Here is a 19962-nt window from a genome sequence, read left to right as displayed (position 1 = left end):
ATAGTCTGAAGTCTACTGTCGGTATCACACTGAGCACTTTTTCACAGACTTAATTTCTCAAAGCAGCAGGCAACTTTTTTCTGTGAAAAAGCTTCAAACGGCCACGGTACAGTACACTACCTGCTCAGCACAGCAGACAGGCTGAAGAATTAGGAAGGAAAAAGAGCCACATACTTTCTTCAGTAGCGGAAGAAGACCAAGGTGGAACTAAATTAAAAATCAATGTTGAACTTGAATAAAGTTCATTTATATGGTACTATGAAGGTATCATGTTAGATTTAATAGTTCAGTATTATAATCAAATTCAGTCATTAGCTGAAAAACTGACTTTGTGCAGTTTAGCTTCATAAATTGTATACAGGAGTGGGGATGGGAACTGGGAACGTCACTTATTAATTTGATTCTCAATGGATTGTCACTGGCTCCACTTGAGAGTCACCACCATCACTAAGCAGCACATCAATGACAACACGGCATGTAATAAATCTGCATGAATGTAATGTCTAATGTTGGGAGTATTTCACCTATTTGTTGTGGTCAGTGTTGGGGTTGTTACTCAAAAAACGAATGTATTACACAGAACACTTTCCTAAAAAATTATGTCGTACTTTACTGAAACCTGAAACACACTGTCTCATAATTACCATTTGACAATATAAACCGATAGGCTACAGTTACACACACCATTACAAATCCTTATCCTAATGAGGTCACGTGTGATCTTTCTCTTTAGTATTTAGGGTAAGAACACAAAGCCGACAGCACAAATCAAAGATGAAAACGAGCACAAAGAGACTTTAAAGTAAAGTGATTTTACTTGAGAAAAATGTACAGTTAGAAACAGTCGTTGCTTTGGTTACCTGTTTAAGTTCAGGGTCTGGTTGCTGCTGGGGTCAGCAGACACTCAGTTTTATCATCACTCTGTGTAGGTGCTTGCAAAGAGTTGTTGTAGCAGCAGAATGCAGTTGTCTTCTGGATGCACTCTCGTCTTTTGACCAAAAAAAAGTTTTGTTTGTTAGCAGGTTAACGGCCACAGTTGTGAAGGTATGTTCACATTTTATGTGATGTAGATACCAGTGATAGGTTGAACTAAGATGAAAATCCGGCCAAGGTCCCACCAGATTTGAAAATCAATAAAAACTTTATCCATCCATTCATTTGCTTCTGCTTATCCTTTTTCACGGTCGCGCGGGGTTGGAGTCCTCCCAGCTGTCTTAGAGCGAGTGGCCAGGTACACCCTGAACAGGCCGCCAGTCTGTCGCAGGGCAAACATATAGACACAGACAACCCTTTGCACTCACAACCATTTAGAGTTTCCAATTAACAAATCCCCACCAACTGCATGTCTTTGGACAGTGGGGATAGGTTAAAAACTATATATTACCCATAATATTTTATTGATCATCTTCAAACTTAAAAATAGACTAGGCCGCGAGGGACATACCTAGGTACCTAGGTTGGCTAAACATTTGACCTTGACCTTCATTGGTACTGCCCTAAGGTCAAAGTTGACCTTGAAAAGAATTTCAAGAAACCATATTGAGTAACGTATTAAAGTGCTGTGCAATCTGTCACCCGACAACATCACAATGATGCCATAAAGATTCGCAAAATCACAGACTACATGAATATATCTTAAAATCTCAAGTTTTTACAGCTTATAGACGCCAAAGATTTCAACCAGTTCTGTGTAAGTTAAAAATAATATAATGCACCATCTTGGTATGTCATACATCTGTATTGTGTATTTAAAAACATCATAGAACATCGGAGTTGAATGAATTTGAACATTTCAGATAAGCTATTTCTGTATTACTTGAGGATTTGTATTAATAGTTAAAATATTATGATTGTGAATTTCTTAATATTTTTTGATATTTTTAAGCTATCTAACAATTGACCAACCAGTTAAAGATTAAAGTGTTAGTGGGACTGCAAATAGCAGTAGCATCTGATTGGTTAAATAAACATTTCAGATAATAAATGGATGGATAAAGGATCTGTATTATTGACTTGGAGTAACTATTTAAACCTCTTTACAACGAAGGTTAAGGTGAGTTTTCAGTCAGAGCAGTCCTGCTCGAAAGTGTCTGAGGCAGGCGAGCTGCAGATTTGCTGTGAAATCCAATCCATTAGCGTGAAATATAAAAAGGCATTAAGAGGTCAGTAAACGCTGCCAGTCTGCTCAGTAATGATCTCATTTATTTAAAGTAATTCAGCAGAGTCTCACACTAATGATTCAGTGACATTCAATTTCTCCATGTAGCACATTTGATCAATTCTGGACTGAATGTGTGGCTACTATAATATACTGTAGTCTCTTTAACACTGTTAACTACAGCATTAAAAATTGTCTTTGAGCGGTAGATGAATATATCTATATAAGTCTGACGCTCCAAGTCTCACACTGGTACTGTTGGGTAGTTTGTACAGGCTCTGTCAGCACAGGCAGCCTGATTCAGGCCGTCCAGTCCAGGAGAAGAATAATGGAACCCTTTCACAGGTGGAGGAATCTGGGCATGTTGTTAAGAGGCTTTGAGATGAGGAAGAGATCTCAAGGGTCTGAAACATTCCTTCACCTGAATGCAGAAAAAAATGAAGGTGATGCAAAGGGAGGGAGCGAGCGAGAGAGCAGGCAGGGAGAGAGCAGTTATCTGGGTCAACCTGGCAGCATTCACATATGGCTTTACTTACAGGTGGGGGGAAAGTGTGGTATTCAGATGGAGCTGTGTGGTTAATCCAACAGTTGCAGGAAGTTTTGCTGATGGGAAAAGTGCTGTATGCATCCTCTGCCACTTAGCTTCTTAATATTTCCACTGGTAGGCCACCCTGTCTGCAGAGGAGCTACCATCCTGTTCTCAAACAATTTTATTTCGAGTTTCAGCTCAGATCTGTCAAATAAAACAAATGCTGCTACAGAGACTTCTTGCAACACAACCCCTTGAAAAATTGGACGATAAATCATTGGAAGGGCCAATTCCAGCTCTATTATTTGAATGTCAGAGTCATGGAGTTATAGTTTTGCTGTTTAAAAGCAAATAGAAGGAGTGCAGTCTACAGTAAATAAAGGGCTAGCACCTCTGCGACAAAATCACTTTGACAGAGCCTTCAGCAAGAACACCACAAGTCGTACTGGGGCAGTGAGAGCACATTGTGAGGAATACGGCTTTTCCATCCTTGCTGGGCACAGGCAATGGGCATGCCACAGCTGTATTGGTCTCAGCTGGATAGGTCCAATGCAATTGTAAGCTACTGGAAAAATGCAGCCGCCTGACACGAGCTTTATATTCTTTATATTCTGCTCCTCACACATTCATGTTTGTGCAGCATGCACAGGACGTTTCAGTGCTGATGGCTCTGTGCTACAAAATTCCAGATTATTCCTCTCACGTAAACTGATGACTCAGAGGTCACTATTCTGATCTCATGCAACCGACCCGAGCTGTGTGCCCACATCAGATTGTTTTTCAGCTTTCCCTTGTAGAGTTTGTTTTCTACATGCCAGGAGAAAGACCCCGCAGGAGCACTGAGCACTCCAGTCTGTTTATTGCAGATGCTATCTTTGATTTTTATGTTCCCTCTCCATTATAATCATTGGTCTCTCACTCTCCCTCTAACTTCTGTTTCTTTTTATCTGTTTTTGTGTTTGGTTTTGTTTTTTAACCACAGGCCTGGCGAGTGTGGTCCAAACTCTGGTGTGGTCACAAATGGATCCTACTTCTTACCCCTCTTTTCCTTCTCTTCCTCATGATCTTTGTGATGACAGTCACCCTGCCACTCCCTTCACCACCCGCTCACATCGCCTGGAGGTCGTCCCGGGCCCTGAGTTCTACGGGGGAGTTCAGGTCCAGGAACAGGATTGTGGAGACCCTTCCAGCTGCTGGCTTCCAGCAGCCACTCACTCACATGTACAGCAGGAGCTTGAGAAGCAGCAGTAGAAGAGAGACATCTAAACATTCTGTGCCACTTAAACCTTTCGGGGACGCTGCTGGCAATGACAAAAACAGCATCAAAGAGAGACGTCGCGCTGACATACAAAGAAATAAACACAAAAGCAAAGGCATTGCCTCCAAGAGAAAAGAGCTGGCAGGCGTCAGCCAGCCAGCCAGTCATCACCGTCCCCATCCAGAGTTTATAGACAACAACATGCTGCCAAAGCACAGAATTAAACCAAGCAACCACAGTGCTGTGGCAACGCAAGCTACACAAACATATATTTATCTTGAAAAGAATGCTTCAGCAGATCCCATAGAAAGTGAGACAGGAGCTGCAGATAGACAGGCAGCCAAATTTTGGTTTAGACACACAAACAGGAATGCAGACAAACAGATACATGGCAGCCATACAAGTGCAAAGATAGCACAACAACACCTGGGTTTAAAAAGACACAAACAACCAACAAAACGCAATCTGAAATCAGACAATGTGCAGGCTGTTAAAAAGCCCGCTGGATATTTCATAAAACACCGTAATCTCTCTGAGGATCCCTCAGATGCGAAAAAGATCCCGGGATCACTGGCCAACAGAAAGGCTTTGTCCAAACCAGAGGTAGCTGTGATGGAAGATGACATCGACTGGTGTCAAAGCTTTACAGAGCAGGACTTCCCAGACAGCGACCGCAGAAGGATCAGGGCCGACTTGCACCGCCTTCCCTGGTTCAGCAGGGAAGACATCCAGAAGATGGAGTTCCTCGCTAAGGGCGAGGTGGTTAGCAAGACCAGGATGCCGGGACACGGACAGGTGCTCCAAGTGGCACTGGATGCTCCAGCAGACCAGCAGGTGTGTTGTATTGCTGACTGTAATTTTAAGTTGAAAACACTTCTCAATGTTAAAAAGCTGTTTCCTACTTTTTCAATCACATAATGCAGACGCCTCACAGACTGACACAGATGAGGTGAAAGCAGGTGAAAGAGCGCTGCTCTGATATGACCATAACAAGCCAAAGGTGTAATTTGGCAATGTAAGCTGAATACTGCTTGAGATTGTCAGCCCGTATTGTGTTGGCCTTGAATATTGTGCCATCCTTGTCACACTTCCTGAGACACACAGGGTCAGTGGTGACGACATGCCTGGGTGACAGGATGAGATGCTGAATTCTGCAAAAACCAACAGTGAATGCATCTTAGCGCTGTGCATGTGTAATCGAAGCCGGATACTGTGTGAGGCATGTTATTCTGCACCAAAGAGCAGCTATTCTTCTCTAGAACTATTTAAAACAGCACTCCTGCTGCTGCACTTCATTCTCTGAACACACACACTGTGGTATATTTTGACTCAGTCTCACAGTCGCAGTCATCTCACTGGAAAAACTCATTATTGCACCAAATGTGGATGAATTGGTTAGACTTTATAATCCTATTACTGCATAAAATGTTTGTAATATAGTTACGCACTATGAAGCATTAGTAATCAGTTAGTAAATACTTATTTGAAGACCTTTCTACTTTCTAAACATGGTTTATTTTGAATTAATAAGCTCATATATAATGGAAATAATGCCAGCACTGTTATACTTATAAATGATGGATTAACTGTAAAATATTACAGTAAGTACTACAAGTTATTTATTTATTTATTTAATGGTTTGTGCTGTCATTTAGAAAGTCCATGTAAGTGATACAAAAAGTATTTTGCTCATTCATGCAAAAAAATATGATAAAGACATGAATTCATTGTTTGTGTGGTGAAAGCGGTTTTATAAATACTTATTTCATATTTTAATTCAGTTGATTACTAGTTGTTAGTTTAGTATTTTGTGTGACTGCCTCAGCCTTACAAAGCAGAAAGTATAAATAAAACTGAAAGGTCAGCAGGACGCTGCCTTCACAACAGAAAAGAAACAGAAGCATAACGTGACAGAGAACACATGCAAACAGAATACTGAAATATGTGCCAGACCACAGTCTGAGTTTGTAGAGGATTTAAGACATGCTGAGCAATCAAACATAATAACATTATCACAAAACAATAGAGAATATTTCACAAAGCTTCACAAACAAGTGTAGATACCATAAATTGTCCACCATGTTAAACAGTTATATTCAAGTCTAGCGTGTTAATAAAGCCTTCACAAATATGTTGAGTATTACTCAAAGCTGCCCATCTTCACTCGGGGGAAACTACCTGTCTCAGGGTTGCTTGTTTTATACCCAGTCGTGTTATTGACTTGTCAGTTTTGTCAGTTTAATTCCAGAATGAAGGTGTTGGAATAACATATTGTTGTTTCAGTCTTTTCATGGGATTTGTGGCCAAAACCAAAAATCTAGAGTAACAGCAGTTTCATCGATTAATCTGGATTGTCATGCAGTGACAGTGTGACACAACTAAGAGCTGATGGTTGTGCTCACAAGTCAAGCAGGTTTTTGAGTCTGATAATGGATTCCTGCTGTTTATGGAAAAGGAGAGAAAAATATATTACATTTGAAAGAATTCAACAATATTATTATGTATACTCTAGCTCCACCTTTGGCACATTTATATATGAAAGATGTTAAAAGGTCCCATCCTTTAATTACTGGATAAAAAGTCATAATCTGCTAGTTGAATAAATATTCAGTTTGTCGTAAATGAAGTCCTTACAATTAAATATACATGGCTATAGGATCATAATGGGTGCATGGTCTTAGAGTAAAGTGAACAGCATTTTCTAACTGTATTCATCCATCACAGAAGCCATCCGTGATGAAAAACTCACATCAGCACGGAGAAGGACGTGGACGTTCAACTACCCACAGTGAGCGCTGTCAGCAGGGCTGCTGCGCCCTGGTCAAGCGCACTGATGACTGGATTGAAGTGTTCGCCTTCCACCTGGACAGAGTGCTGGGACTCAACAGAAGTCTCCCCGCAGTTCTGAGGACCTTTCATAGCCACGTGCTGCCCAACAGGTACATTAATGGCACCCCCAGACCTGCAGTGTGGTGGGACCCAGATATTCACCACCTTTCTGATGAAGACAATGACCAGAACTCAATACAGCTCAGCTGGGTTCACTACCAGAAACTGCTAAAAGCTCGCTGTGGGAGTGAAACAGACCTGAGGTCAGCCCCCTGCGTGGGAGTGCAGCACTCAGAGTGGGGAAGCCTAGCTCTTTTTGACTTCCTGCTGCAGGTAAGAGAAGTGATTTTGTCCATTTTCCTGTGGCTTCCTACTGTAGTAATATTAAACTGTCTATATACATCTCCAAAAATTGGTTCTGCTCATCTGGACGTAGCGTTTTGTGGGAGAAACGTTTCGTCACTCATCCAAGTGACTTCTTCAGTCTCAGCTGACTGCAGGGAGGAACGCTGGTTTGAGCGCGGAGTATAGGAGGCCATTTACGTGAAAAGGGAAAGACCATCTCTGAATCGAGGAGGGGGCCTAAGGGTACATCTTTCGCCATCTTACAATGCTGTGATTGCAGCCATTCCCGAACTCTCTGTGAATGGTACTCATGGTCTTTGATCAGTGGTCTTTGATCAGTGGTCTTTGATCAGTGGGTTTTGATCAGTGGTTGTTGATCAATGGTTATGAGAATTTGTATAATTAAGATTAAGGAACTGACCTTCCCAGCCCATTGTTCCCTCAGTGGGCTGGTTTCAGTCATAATGTAAATGTACTGTTTATAAGGTTGGGGAAACCTGCAGTCAGCTGAGACTGAAGAAGTCACTTGGATGAGTGACGAAACGTTTCTCCCACAAAACGCTACGTCCAGATGAACAGAATCAACTTTTGGAGATTTACTTTCCTGGATGATTGAGAATGCATCAAGATGTGTATATACAGTTCAGCAGGACAATTTCTTTAGATCAAAAAAGCTGACATGCACTATTAAAGTTATCCAGAAGACACAGGACAATGAATGGAGTTTGCTACTACTACTGATAATAACAATAATAACAATAATAATAATGATGACATGATGACAATGAGTGAAAGGCACGTTTTTTTAAAAGCATCAACCTACCCACAAACCCAGAAAAAAACAGCTAGGTCATGTGACCCTCACCTTGTGGGTTGTAGTGTAGTAACTTCCCAAGCTAGTTAACATTGATACAACCTAAATTTCATTACGTGCTAGCTAGCTAAATTGCTAACTAGACAATAAGTTAATAGAGTTCATCGCAGACACTCAGATCTTGACTTTTCTGTTTATCAGTTTGTTAAAAGTTTTATTTTTTTAAACAAGCAAAACACTCCAGTGTCAATGTCTGCTTTGGATTCTCCGCTCTCTTGAAGGTTACCAGTGTCAGGCTGACGTGCTGTTGGTCAGCTGCTTTATTTAGGCATGCATTTCAGACCTAAATACAGTTGAATCCAAGTTTTAAATTACTTGCATGCACAAGTCAAATGTTATTTTATGAGATCAGTCATGAGCTATTTTACATTATATGGAGGAGGCTGAGTGATGCCTTTCAGCTTTAAAAGGTGGAACATCTTGTATCTTGTATGTAGACAAACATGGGCTTTTTGATCGGCCTTAATATCGAAACATTAATTCTGGCTAATATTCATACATGAATCTAGCATGAAATGTCTTATTCCTTGTACAACATTGAAAAGCCAACATTTGTTTCAACCAGGTTCCAACACTGAGGGTCAGTCATGTGCAGCCTGGGTTTCCTCCTCTTTTTAAAGCTCTCCCAGTCATGGTTCTGACATTGATTTCTGCTTTGCTGGATAAAAGCAATAAAAAGACCTGTTGTTGTTATTACTCTGACATTTGCTTCACAAGTTACACAAAGCACATAGTTGTATAAGCATGTGCTTTCATTGGCTCGTGGATTGGGAAAAAAAGACATTTATGGAGTGAGATTGATGAATGTCTGCTCTCAGACACAAAAACCCACACTGGCCAAACTGTTACATTTAGGAGGTAATTAAAGATGCAGCGTTATGTGTAAGAAGCCATCTGGTCACACCTTGTAACTAACGCAAAGCTGTTTGTAGTAATGTTCCCACCAAGAAGAAAGTCGCCTAAACATTTTTCCTAAGAGGATTACAAGCCACAGATCACTTGTAAAGTATAAAGCTGAAGTGGTGATGTACTAGAATAATATAATGTCATGTTATGGGTAACTTTAATCTGAAACACCTGGTTCATGCTGAGTTGGATTTAATGAGCTTTTATAATAAATGTTTCATGTACATAGTGTACAAAACTAATCTCTGCACACTTTATGCCTGTGGGAAAAAAAGGTTTCCACTGGACAGAAAATTATACCGTGTGAAGACTATTATATATTCAACAAGTATAATTTGTAGCATTTTTTTGTATTAAAAGCTTATTATTGCCAATATGAACTCTTACCCGACTTATACATGACATAGCAGATACAACAGAGGAGCATAGCAGTACAGGGCAGTCTGCTGTATGTCTGATTGCACTTAAGTTGATGGCTGTGCCATTTCTAATGTTTTTCCTAACCAGACAATCTTCAAGGAGATAAATAATCTGGAAAAACTTATCATTGTGACTGCACTGAATTTGAATTGTATTCTTTCTAACTTCATTCATTTAGTCAAAGTGACACCCAAGCATATTATGGGCTATTATAAAGTCCACTGATGTGGTCATTTCGTGTTTATTGTATTTCTGGCTGTTCATCAAATTCCCAGTTTTATGCAGTTTTCCTGGTAATCACATTCATCCTGCATAGAGATTTTCTCATCAGTACAATCGCAGCCCAGGAGTAGAGTGGAGGGGGTGTGATGTGGGGCTGTCAACGTTAGCTATAATATGTACTGCCATCACTATAAGGATTGGTTTATGTATTCCAGTGATACTGCGAGCTAATATGTACTTTCACTGTAAGTGATGTCCAGCCATCTGTGATCGGGATGATCTTTCCCTACAAATATTTTTTCTAATTTTGTCTGTAGTGGTATATTAAATAACTCTGTGTGTGGCTACAAATGTAATATGTGGGTTAAAGTTCATAAATGAAATCTTTAAACCTGTTGTTACTGGCTCTCAAATCTTTTCAGTGTCAGTTTGGCTGCAGTAGCAACTGCTGAAGCTGGTAAGCTCCTTGGATGAGAAGAGGGAGGCAAAAAGAGTTAATTGTAGTTGGCCTGAGCTGCAGTTCCTGTCAGACTTTAGCTTGCCTAATGAGCCAAGTGCACTGTCATGTTGCTTTTTGTCAGCCACACTTAGGAGAATGAATGCAGTTATAAAAAAAGTTTACATTGCAGATTACGGTGTGAAATTTTAAACCAGTGGTATTTTTTTCTGTTTGTTCACATTTTAACCCTCTCGAGGCAGGCGTTGCCAATTTGCAACAGTTAAAAACTAACAACCTGATTACCCCACATACATATTCTATGAGTTTTTTTTACTCAGAAGTACCACTGCAGGACTTGGTTGTGCATTAGCAACAAAAAGTTTCATTTGAGCCTGAGAGGGTTAAAGATAGATGAACAAAAAGTGCTACAGACGTGCTGCTAGACTGATTTATTTGGTTTGAGGGGTTGTGACATCAGTAATGTAATTAGAAAATAGACTGCACTTGCACAGTAGTTCATTTTGTTGGTGAAATACAATTATGAATATATCCATTTTAATCCAGTTTATAAGTAACCCCCCAAACGTTCCAGGGCCTCCACCATTTCTGCTGAAAAGGATGTGTGCTTCCATTAATGTAATTTCCAGGTTTTTCCACCTGGACGGGAAAAACATGACCTTTATGGTTTTCCCTTCCAGAGACTGGATCACATCCTCATTTTCTTTAAAAGACACTGAAACGTTCCCAAGCAGACATAGGAGTATTACCTTTTTCTGTACTAAGACGTTCTTACTTACATACTGCCGACATTTGAATTCTCAAACATAACATTGCCTACATAACATTTACATTTGGGACAGCTGAGGTCCCAAATTGTAATTCTGGATGGCAATTGCAAAACCTTGTCCCAAACATCACTGTCTATTACAACATTTGAGCAAAATATACCAGGATGTTCTTAGCCGTGCAGGGAATTGAGGGTCGGGGGAGCAATCAAACACACATCACAGGTTCTGCAAACGTGTGTTCTGGTTGTTCAACAGGTGTTTGATAAATTGCTTGTATTGTCTCCCTTACTGTTGGATCATGTTGCACCTATGATTACAAGAACTGGAGTCACTTACTTGAGAAAAACACAATCTGAAGTCTGTTATATTTTCTCCACAGTGGCCTCTGTTCTGGTGTGTGTGTGTGTGTGTGTGTGTGTGTGTGTGTGTGTGTGTGTGTGTGTGTGTGTGTGTGTGTGTGTGTGTGTGTGTGTGTGTGTGTGTGTCAGGGGTAGAGTTTCATCCTCAGCCAGACAGTAACCAACAGAGCATGAGAGATTTCCTGAAATAGTTGCCTTTATTTCTCATTCCCTTTTTATTCTAAGTGTGATGCCTAATTCTCCTCTCCCTTCCTCTGTTCAAGTCACTGAGTTATGCTGTGCACTGTGGTGACTCACACCTGAGAGGAATTGCTAGGCTAGTTCCAGCTTTTGTCAGCAGTCCTTTATGCAGACAATAAGAAGAGCATCACTCTGATTAGGATTTATCCATTACGCCCCTGGGATAGCGCTCAGTTCTATGACCCACTGTGTGCACCTTCGCTAATCTAATATAAATTGCTGTTTCTCAGCAAGTACTCTTTGTGCGTGGGTTTTTTTTCATGTGTAGATGACATCACAGGCCATTTTCAGAGATCCTAGTTTTAACTGACCAAGGTTTTTATTTGATCACTTAAGGAAAGTTTTGGGTTTCTTGTGCGACTAACAGGGACACAAACCTCATGTTATGCTTGGGGTTGGTACTATTTTCTCCTTTATTTGTCATCCTGGAGGAGCTGGACTAGTTACAGGATGTTATCAAAAACCAAACCTAAAGAAAAATCCATTTAGCAGAGGGTTTTGGAGAGGATAACTTAGTTGGTCTGTGGAAACCCCCGGTTTGGGGATTTCTCTTCCAGTGCTCCATTTGTCATGTTCATCTACACCAACGCAGGTTAAATTGATTCTCAGTGGTTTAAGCTTCCTCACTGGATAGAGTGGGCTCCCTGAAGATTAATGTGTTTTTACACTTTGCTGATCAAGTCTGTTCATCTCATTTTTTTTCAGTAATCTACTGTGACAAATTGTGACAAAGTTCCCACCCACTGCATTTCTTTTATCTTCTGGAAGGCATCACCACTACTGAGTTGAAATCCATACAGCTACTCACTGAGTTTATTAGATTTTAAAAGAAACAATCAGTACTTTAAAAACTATGTTTCTGACTTTTTTCTTTAAGAAGTTGGAGAGCAGAGAAATTACCTTCTATATGGACAGTGTGTGGAAAGCAGATGTTTATCTCCACTTTTTTAAATTGGACTAACATGACGAATAACTTGTAGCATGTTGAATTTTGGGTAATGTAGGTTTTGACAGAGAAGAAAAACGTGGATTAATGCATTGGATTTAACAGACGGTGAGCTTTTTTTAGTGGAGTAAGATGATCTAATAAGACTACAGTCTTTCAAATGTGGGAGGAAACCTGAGCATTAGTATTAAATTCATACAAGCGTTTAAACACCACACATGCATGTCTTTGCCAGCAAGGTCATCAGAGGCAGATGCATTTAAGCTTTTTTATGATCCAAGCACTGCATCCATGTTCCCGCAAACACAATAGCCTCCTTCTCTTCCTAATGCAGCAGATGTTTAACTATGTTTTCCTTTTATATCTATTCCAGTTTTTTTTCTTAACAGCAAATAACACAGTCAGGTTGGCAAGTTTTTCCCCAGAGAAAACTCACAAATGTGTGGTGTTTATATTATGCTAGAAAGAATCTGTTGTGTAATGTCACTGCTTGCAGTAAGAATTCACAGGAGCCAATATATTTTACATACAATGTACCATATGTACGGTAATTTTTGAAAGTACATTTTGTGTTAGTGACTCACTATAATTTGTAGCAGTGCAGTAATTGCCAAGTTAAGAATCACCAGACTGTTGGCATGTTGTATGAAGCACCTCGAGTTACTTTTAATACTTTGATGAAGGAGCTAAAATAAAATTGAGTGTTTCTGGTTAAAAAAATAAATAAATAAAAGCAGTGCATCTCTTTTAGCGACAGGCTGAACATCGTATAAGTAACGAGTAGCAAACTGTGCAGATGGAATTTATGTGCATGTCACTGCCAGTACGCTTAAGCTCTGGAGACGAGAAGTACTGCAGTTTTCCTGGATTTATCACTGGAGACATTTCCAGCACCCGTCAGTGCTTCCCCTGTGAGAAAACAATGACGGACATCTTTGCAAATGGAAACATGAACAAAATGAAACAAATACAACAGCAGTGATAACACATTATAACGCATTTTATTTAAAATTCTAGATTCAACTGATTTTTGGTGTGACTTTGAATCCAGCCCTCACAGGGTGGGTGGTTTTGGTTTCCACTGAGCATTAATACGCCAGTAAAGATGTTATAATTTAATATTTCTTTCAAGATCTGATGTGTGAGTTAAATCATCCCTTAATTAATAATTGTGAGTATATGATGTGATTAATTGCTCAGTCTCATTCATTCTATCTTTTAACTCTTTTGTTAGTTTGAGTGTGTTCTGCAGCATACCAGAGCTGACAGGCTGATTTTTTTTTTACATCATGGATTCACTTAATGAGCAATACCTACACACCAGAAGTGTTTCTTTGGATTTCTGCTTGTGTGTGCAAAAAGTGTGTGCCTGTGTCTGTGAGTATAGATCCAGTACCATCGGTTCAATTAAAAATCCAATATAGCTCCCGGTGTGTATGTGCACTTTTGGTTCTCAGGGTCTGTGTCTTTGGGTTTGCAATTTTAGTGGAGCTCGTTTAAAAAGTGTTAGCTGCTAATGATCCTGTCAGAGCTGCTGTTTCTGTGCTAAACGACAGCCTGCGAGTAGAGAGTGGAAACTTGACAATGATAGGTAGTTACTTTGTAGTATATGGGAATACTACACTAATGATTGGGAGTCATTCAGTGTGGATATTTACAACATTTATTAGTGCACTGATGAGAAACCAAATCAAATGGAAGCACTAAAGGATTCAGAGGTACAAATGCAATAAGTAAAAGCAGTAAGCTGCAATGAATCCCCCCAGGAACATCACTGAGCTGTGAGGGTAGTCCGGGGGCCACGATCGATTAGGATCTTTTCATGTAATTTGGCCACAAGTCTCCAGCATCCTGAAATTACTCACTTTGAACAGAGACAGTATGAAGGAAACACGGCAGTCTGAGAGTCCTGGTCTGAGCTCAATGTTCCCTACATCTTCCTCACTGACTCACAGAACTGTGTATCATGAAGAGTGATGAGTAAATGTCCTTCAGAACTGAGTGAAAATGCTGGAGACATGCGTAACTTATCTGATTACCCGTAGTGTGTGGGAAGAGGCTTTGCTCACAGCCCTATTCTCTCTATTCCACTATTACCCTGTGGGATGATTGCCCCCTCTCTTTATCTGATGCTTAATTTCTTTAATTAACGAAGAAAAAAAACATACATTTGAAATGTGTAATTTTGTAATTTATGTTATATTTTTAGCTTGTAATTTGAGTTTTCCATAAAAAGGCGATGACAAGGCTTTAGATTTGAAAATCATATAGGAGAAACAGAAATACAATGTTAATAAGAATGAATAAGAAAACAGCAACAATGTTCATGATTGTACTGTTTCAGCTACAAAAATAAAAGGATCTTTTACTGCTTTTACATTTGCAGTTAGAAATAGGCATTTATTGGAGATTATGTATGGGAATTTCAGGAGTGGGACCACGCCTCCAAACACCCTCCTTCCGGTTGTCATCTATATAGGTTCACCCAGTTCTGCAAGCTGTTCATTCTCGTTTACGTGCCCCACCCTCCCTCTCTCCTTGTTCTCAATTCTTTAACTTCTTCACTCCTATTTAGTACATGGGGATCTGCCAGGCCTGGGAGCCGTCGCCAGTCCCCTTCCAGCCCTTTCCCCAACCGCAGCTCAATTCATGTCCAAGCATTCACCTTTAACTACTAACCTAAAATGAGAACGTCGGCCCAGCTAGTGAATTTCAATTTACTGTGCTGTTGCTGAGGCAACCAGCACCATATAAGTTTAAGGTTCATTTTTCTTACATTTTACCATAAAGCATAAGTGTACAGTTACCATTAGCTTAAATTAAGCAGAATGTGAATCTGCCATTTCCTCATTTGCAGAAATAAAGTGGTGAAACATTTTTATGTTGCGCTCCAGCAGCACTGCACATGTGGCTCTATGCATTAGAGGCATTAGTTGTGTTTCATGCCAAGTTTTTTCTCTTTATGTTTTTAGGGGAGTTTAGAGTAGCAAGAAAATCCAAATTCAAAACTCAAAGACTAATTCCTGTGCCAGTTTGCAAATGTTTGCAAATATCTGGATATTTATGCAGTTAGAAAAGCTGAGATATTTTTTTGCTTGATTTGGTCAAATGCCTTTCGTGGTAAGTTGGCAATGCAGCCCGTGATCAGCACACCGTCACTGTGAATGATAACAAACATTAGAGGTAGGAATCATGACATTATCACTTCACTCACAATACTTTTTTCAACTGTAAATCACGTCTGTGCCCCAGTATTTGTGTTTCAGGTCCTGGATTAATGTTCTTTGATTTAGTGTTATTCATGTTTTCCCTATTTGTCTCTGTGTGTTATATGCGTAGTTTCTAGTCTCTAGTTTTCTGCCTTCCCTGTGTTCCACGGTTAGTTCCTCTTGTCTCCATGTTTCATGTTCCCTCTGTTCCCCTAGTCATCTTGTCTCCATGTCACAGTGTCAAGTCTGCGTCTTTGTAAAAGTCTTATGTTTCCTTTTTTATTTTGATAGTTCCTTGTCCTCTGTTCGGTGTATTCAGTTTTGCTTCCTGTCTGATTAGTCCTGTGTTTTCCTCTGTGCGTTGTCGCGTCGTACTCCCTCATTGCTGTCGTTTTTCTCTGTCTTGCCTGAGATCTTCTGGTGCTGTGTTTTTCTAGTTTCCTAGTTTCCAGTGTCGGTTTTGTTTTTCTCTGTTGTAATATTCCGAGTTTTTGTCACAGCAAATAAAGCTGTCTTTTTCAGTTCGACCTTTTGTTTGGGTCCTAATCCTGCGTGCCACAGCTGTAATATGACAGGGAGACCTTCCTGCATCCTTCCTGTCTCTACTGCTGCTTGGTCTCCACAGTTGGTTGTGGTCACTTCAGGTTTCTGTGGCCATGTGGACTCTGTGTTGTGATGTTTGTACTCTGGTGATTTGGGTGATTTTGGTGGCAGTGGAAGTGTCCTCACTGCTGTCTGTTTCTGCTTGGTTCTTTATCCTTTTTTCGCTGTTTGGTTTCTGGCTTTCATTGTGATACATTTTGCTGCAGATTGGATAGTGAGGAATATCACAATGATGTCTTCACAAATTTGCAACAAAACCAAAAAACAATGTTGCATCAGAGGTATACTAGGTTATCTTACTTCAGTTTTTCTTAGTAACCAACACTGTTACTAAACCCTGCCATAATTTGGAGATAGTGTGTTATCAGTTTGTGACTGAATGGGGTCAGGTTAGCAATTACGTGCAGTCTGTTTCTGATAATACAGCAATTAACTGTGATGAACTGTCAAAAATCTCCATAGACAGAAATTCGCAATTAATTATTACATTTGCACTCAGTGACCTTCCTGTTCTTTAGGAGTATAACCAGAATACAACCAGCAGGGCAGCACGGTGGTTAGCACTGTTGCCGCACAGCAAGAAGATCCCGAGTTCAATTCCAACATCAGGCCGGGGTCTTTCTGTGTGGAGTTTGCATGTTCTCCCCGTGTTTGCGTGGGTTCCCTCCGGGTACTCAGGCTTCCTCCCACCGTCCAAAGACATGCAGCTTGTGGGGATAGGTTAATTGGAAAATCCAAATTGCCATTAGGTGTAAATGTGCGAGTGAATGTGAGGGCGAATGGTTGTCTGTCCCTGTGTGTTGGCCCTGCGACAGACTGGTGACCTGTCCAGGGTGTACCCCGCCTCTCGCCCTATGACAGCTGGGATAGGCTCCAGCGACCCTGAAAAGGAGAAGCGGAAGCGAATGGATGGATGGATGGACAACCAGCTGGCACCCAGTTGCTTCCAGTTCCCTTGTGCTAAATGGGACTTTGTCAAGCTAAGTGTGTCAGGTGGTTTTTTGGTTGAGCTGATTTATAGTAAGTTTGCTCGCCTAACATTATCTCGATATTTAGTGTCCCTGTTTCGGTACATGCAAAACATACTAAAATACTAAAAATTAAATACTATGCTCTATCAGTTAATTCTCACAACCCTAATGAACATAAGGTGACAGTATACTCGGTATACTCAGTCTCGGTAAATCGATTGACTCAAACACACTGTCCTTTATTCTGTGCCTTTAAGCATTTTCTACCTACCGCGCACAGAGACACTATGACAGCTGCGTCTGGAGCATTTTGGGTTTCAGTGCCTTGCCCAAGGACACTTTGAATGTGCCAGGGATTGAACACACATTTCAATTGGGTTGAGAGGAGCCTTTTATCAGTGGCTGTCTTGGAACTCAACAGGCCTTTTTTTAATGAGGCTGCAACACTGACAGTAAAGATAAATGTAACATTTACCCCCTCATTATTCTCAACTGCCATCTGGCTCTTAAAACAAACAGTTTGATAAGCCAGTAAGTTTGCCTGCTGGTGACATTAGACATTAAATAAAGGTTCAGTGTATTGTACCTGTTGTTTCAATTGAAAGTGCTTTGTTCATTGAGTCAAGGGCAAGCTAGTAAGCTAGATGTTTAAGTGCTGCAGGTGCATGTGGACCTGTGAACCTGCAAGGAACGAGAGCTATTGCTGTTTGCTAATCTTAGCCATACTGGTTTACAGAATGTGATTAATGGTTCGTAACGGCTAACAATAAATGTTTATATAGATAATGTGTGACATTTTCAGCTCTCTTTTCACAACACAGAACCAAATGAAATGTTTTACTTTAAGAGCTTAAGAAAATGTCTCGTGACTACAGATACAGTAGTGGTGCATTGGTGACTTGCAGTATACATTTACAAGGTACTGGCTACATTTCTGTTTGTTTACTGTTTGATTAAGAAGGTGGGATTCAGTTGGCCATATCTTGGTATGTTTACACACACACTTCAAAGCAACGACTGCAAATAAAGCCTGGCTCCTTAGATTAGAGCTGCCCACAGTAATCCTGTTTACACCACTGGAAGTACGCTTGAGATTATCCAGAGAAAATTATGTTTCTACTAAATTAAAGGAAAAAAGCATGCTTTTGACAGCTTTGATGGTGCTCAGGGTGACAATAAATGTGAAATCTGGGTAATTGTTCTAGGCTGGAGTTGGATTTGCAGTTTGTGTGCCAAGATTTTTAGACTGGTGGAGTTAAGGATCATACATTCAAAAACACCTACACATACTGACACTGACCTTACTTATGTTCACTTAATGAAGACATCTGCTAGCAATACAGTTGTCCAGACTCACTAGCCAGTTAAGTGTGCATCTTGCTAGTGCTGGGTTGGACCCAGTTTTGCATTGAGAACCGTCTTAATGCTTCATAGCACAGATTCGACAAAGTGCTGAAAACACTCGTCAGAGATTTTGGTCCTTACAGACCTGAACAGCATCACACACTTGCTGCAGATTTGGAAAATCTCTTTTTCAGTCTATTCTCTGTAAATCATAGAGACGATTATACTGGAAAATCTGGGAGGACCAGCAGTTCCTGATATACTCAGAACACCCATGCCACATTCAAAGTCACTAAATCACTTTTCTTCCTCAGTCTTGACCATACTTACATGCCTAAATGGATTGATTTCCTGCCATGTGAGTGGCTTTTTAGATATTGTGTTAACGACGCAAGTAACAAATTGCCTGGTTAGTGTTTTTAAAGGTATTTTTCCCAAAGGGCGGTGGGATCTATGATTGTTACTAGAATTTTCAATTTGTATTTTAAATACCGTTACAAATACAAAAAAATACAAACAATTATGTTATGCAAACAAAGTTTTTTGCAGCTGTTTAGCTAAAAATGCAGCAAAGGCGGTTTTTTTAAATAAACATTTCAAACTATTTACAGAACAATCAGCTGTTCTGCATCAAATTTGATGCCACACAAATTATTTGTGCCACTCCAAAAAAAAAATTTCTGTCCACTATGAGATAAAGGAGAACATCAGCCTGATACCTGCAGGCCTGACACCAGGAGATGTATCACTCCTGTAACACCTGTAACATTCAGCAGTCGCCTCATTGTTCTGACACACACAACAAAACTACTGACTACACACTAACTACACAAGATTTGCGCTAAACGTCGCAAATCTCTCACATCTCAAAACACCGCCGTCACTCCTAAAACTTCCCCCTTCCTAAACAATTGGTCATGTTGGCCATGTTGTCATATCATTTTTTGATTGGTCGACATGGTACATTTTTCGACCAATAGGAAAGGGTGGTTTTTTTTGGTTTTGGTTTTGCTCACAGGCTTTCGAGCGTTTTCCTTATAAAACGCAGTTTTTACCGTTTTTTCCCGCAGTAAATATAAACAACGATAGGATTCAGGAAGAAAACCAAACATTGCAGATATTTTTATCATAACTCTGGTTTTACGTGGCTTATCAACACAATTTAAAAACTGGTGTGAAGTCCACACTTGTTCCATCTGTCCTGCTCACGTCTCCAATGGTTGTACACGTTGTCATTAACATGGCTTCACTCCACATCAGCCACGCTGTCATAGCCTGTCAACGACGTTGATTAGCTGCGTATATACGAATGTGAATCGCATCATTGGATGGACTATGGGATAAGGTGGCATCATTCTAAACACATACGGGAGCAGCCAGTCACTCACTGACTAACACTGCAAAACAGAATTGTTAAAGTTTTAATTTTAATTTCAATTCAGGTTAGTTTTTTTTTTGTGCACAATGCAGATTTTCTGTGCGCAGAGACCGTGCCAGCAGTGCGCAATTGCGCACGCGCACA

The 19962-nt window shown here is 40.2% G+C and overlaps 1 protein-coding gene across 5 annotated transcripts in view; it reads left to right on the top strand.

The window, feature by feature from the left end:
• The window catches only part of gask1a (golgi associated kinase 1A), a 74608-nt gene that overhangs the window by 29220 nt on the left and 25426 nt on the right, over positions 1-19962 (top strand). For 2 of the 5 annotated variants that reach the window (XM_026185006.2, XM_080307757.1), the window contains exons 2-3: positions 3670-4779; positions 6670-7107. In XM_026185006.2, coding sequence (XP_026040791.2) covers positions 3670-4779; positions 6670-7107 — 1548 coding nt within the window. Of the gene's footprint in view, positions 1-3669; positions 4780-6669; positions 7108-8558; positions 9939-19962 lie in introns of those variants that run through there. The other 3 variants (XM_026185012.2, XM_026185008.2, XM_026185007.2) reach the window with 3 other exon arrangements.

Source organism: Astatotilapia calliptera, chromosome 11, assembly GCF_964374335.1.
Source record: "Astatotilapia calliptera chromosome 11, fAstCal68.1, whole genome shotgun sequence".
NCBI lineage: Eukaryota > Metazoa > Chordata > Actinopteri > Cichliformes > Cichlidae > Astatotilapia > Astatotilapia calliptera.
The sequence above is the reverse complement of the archived record's forward strand: the minus strand, read 5'-3'. Positions and strand labels throughout refer to the sequence as shown.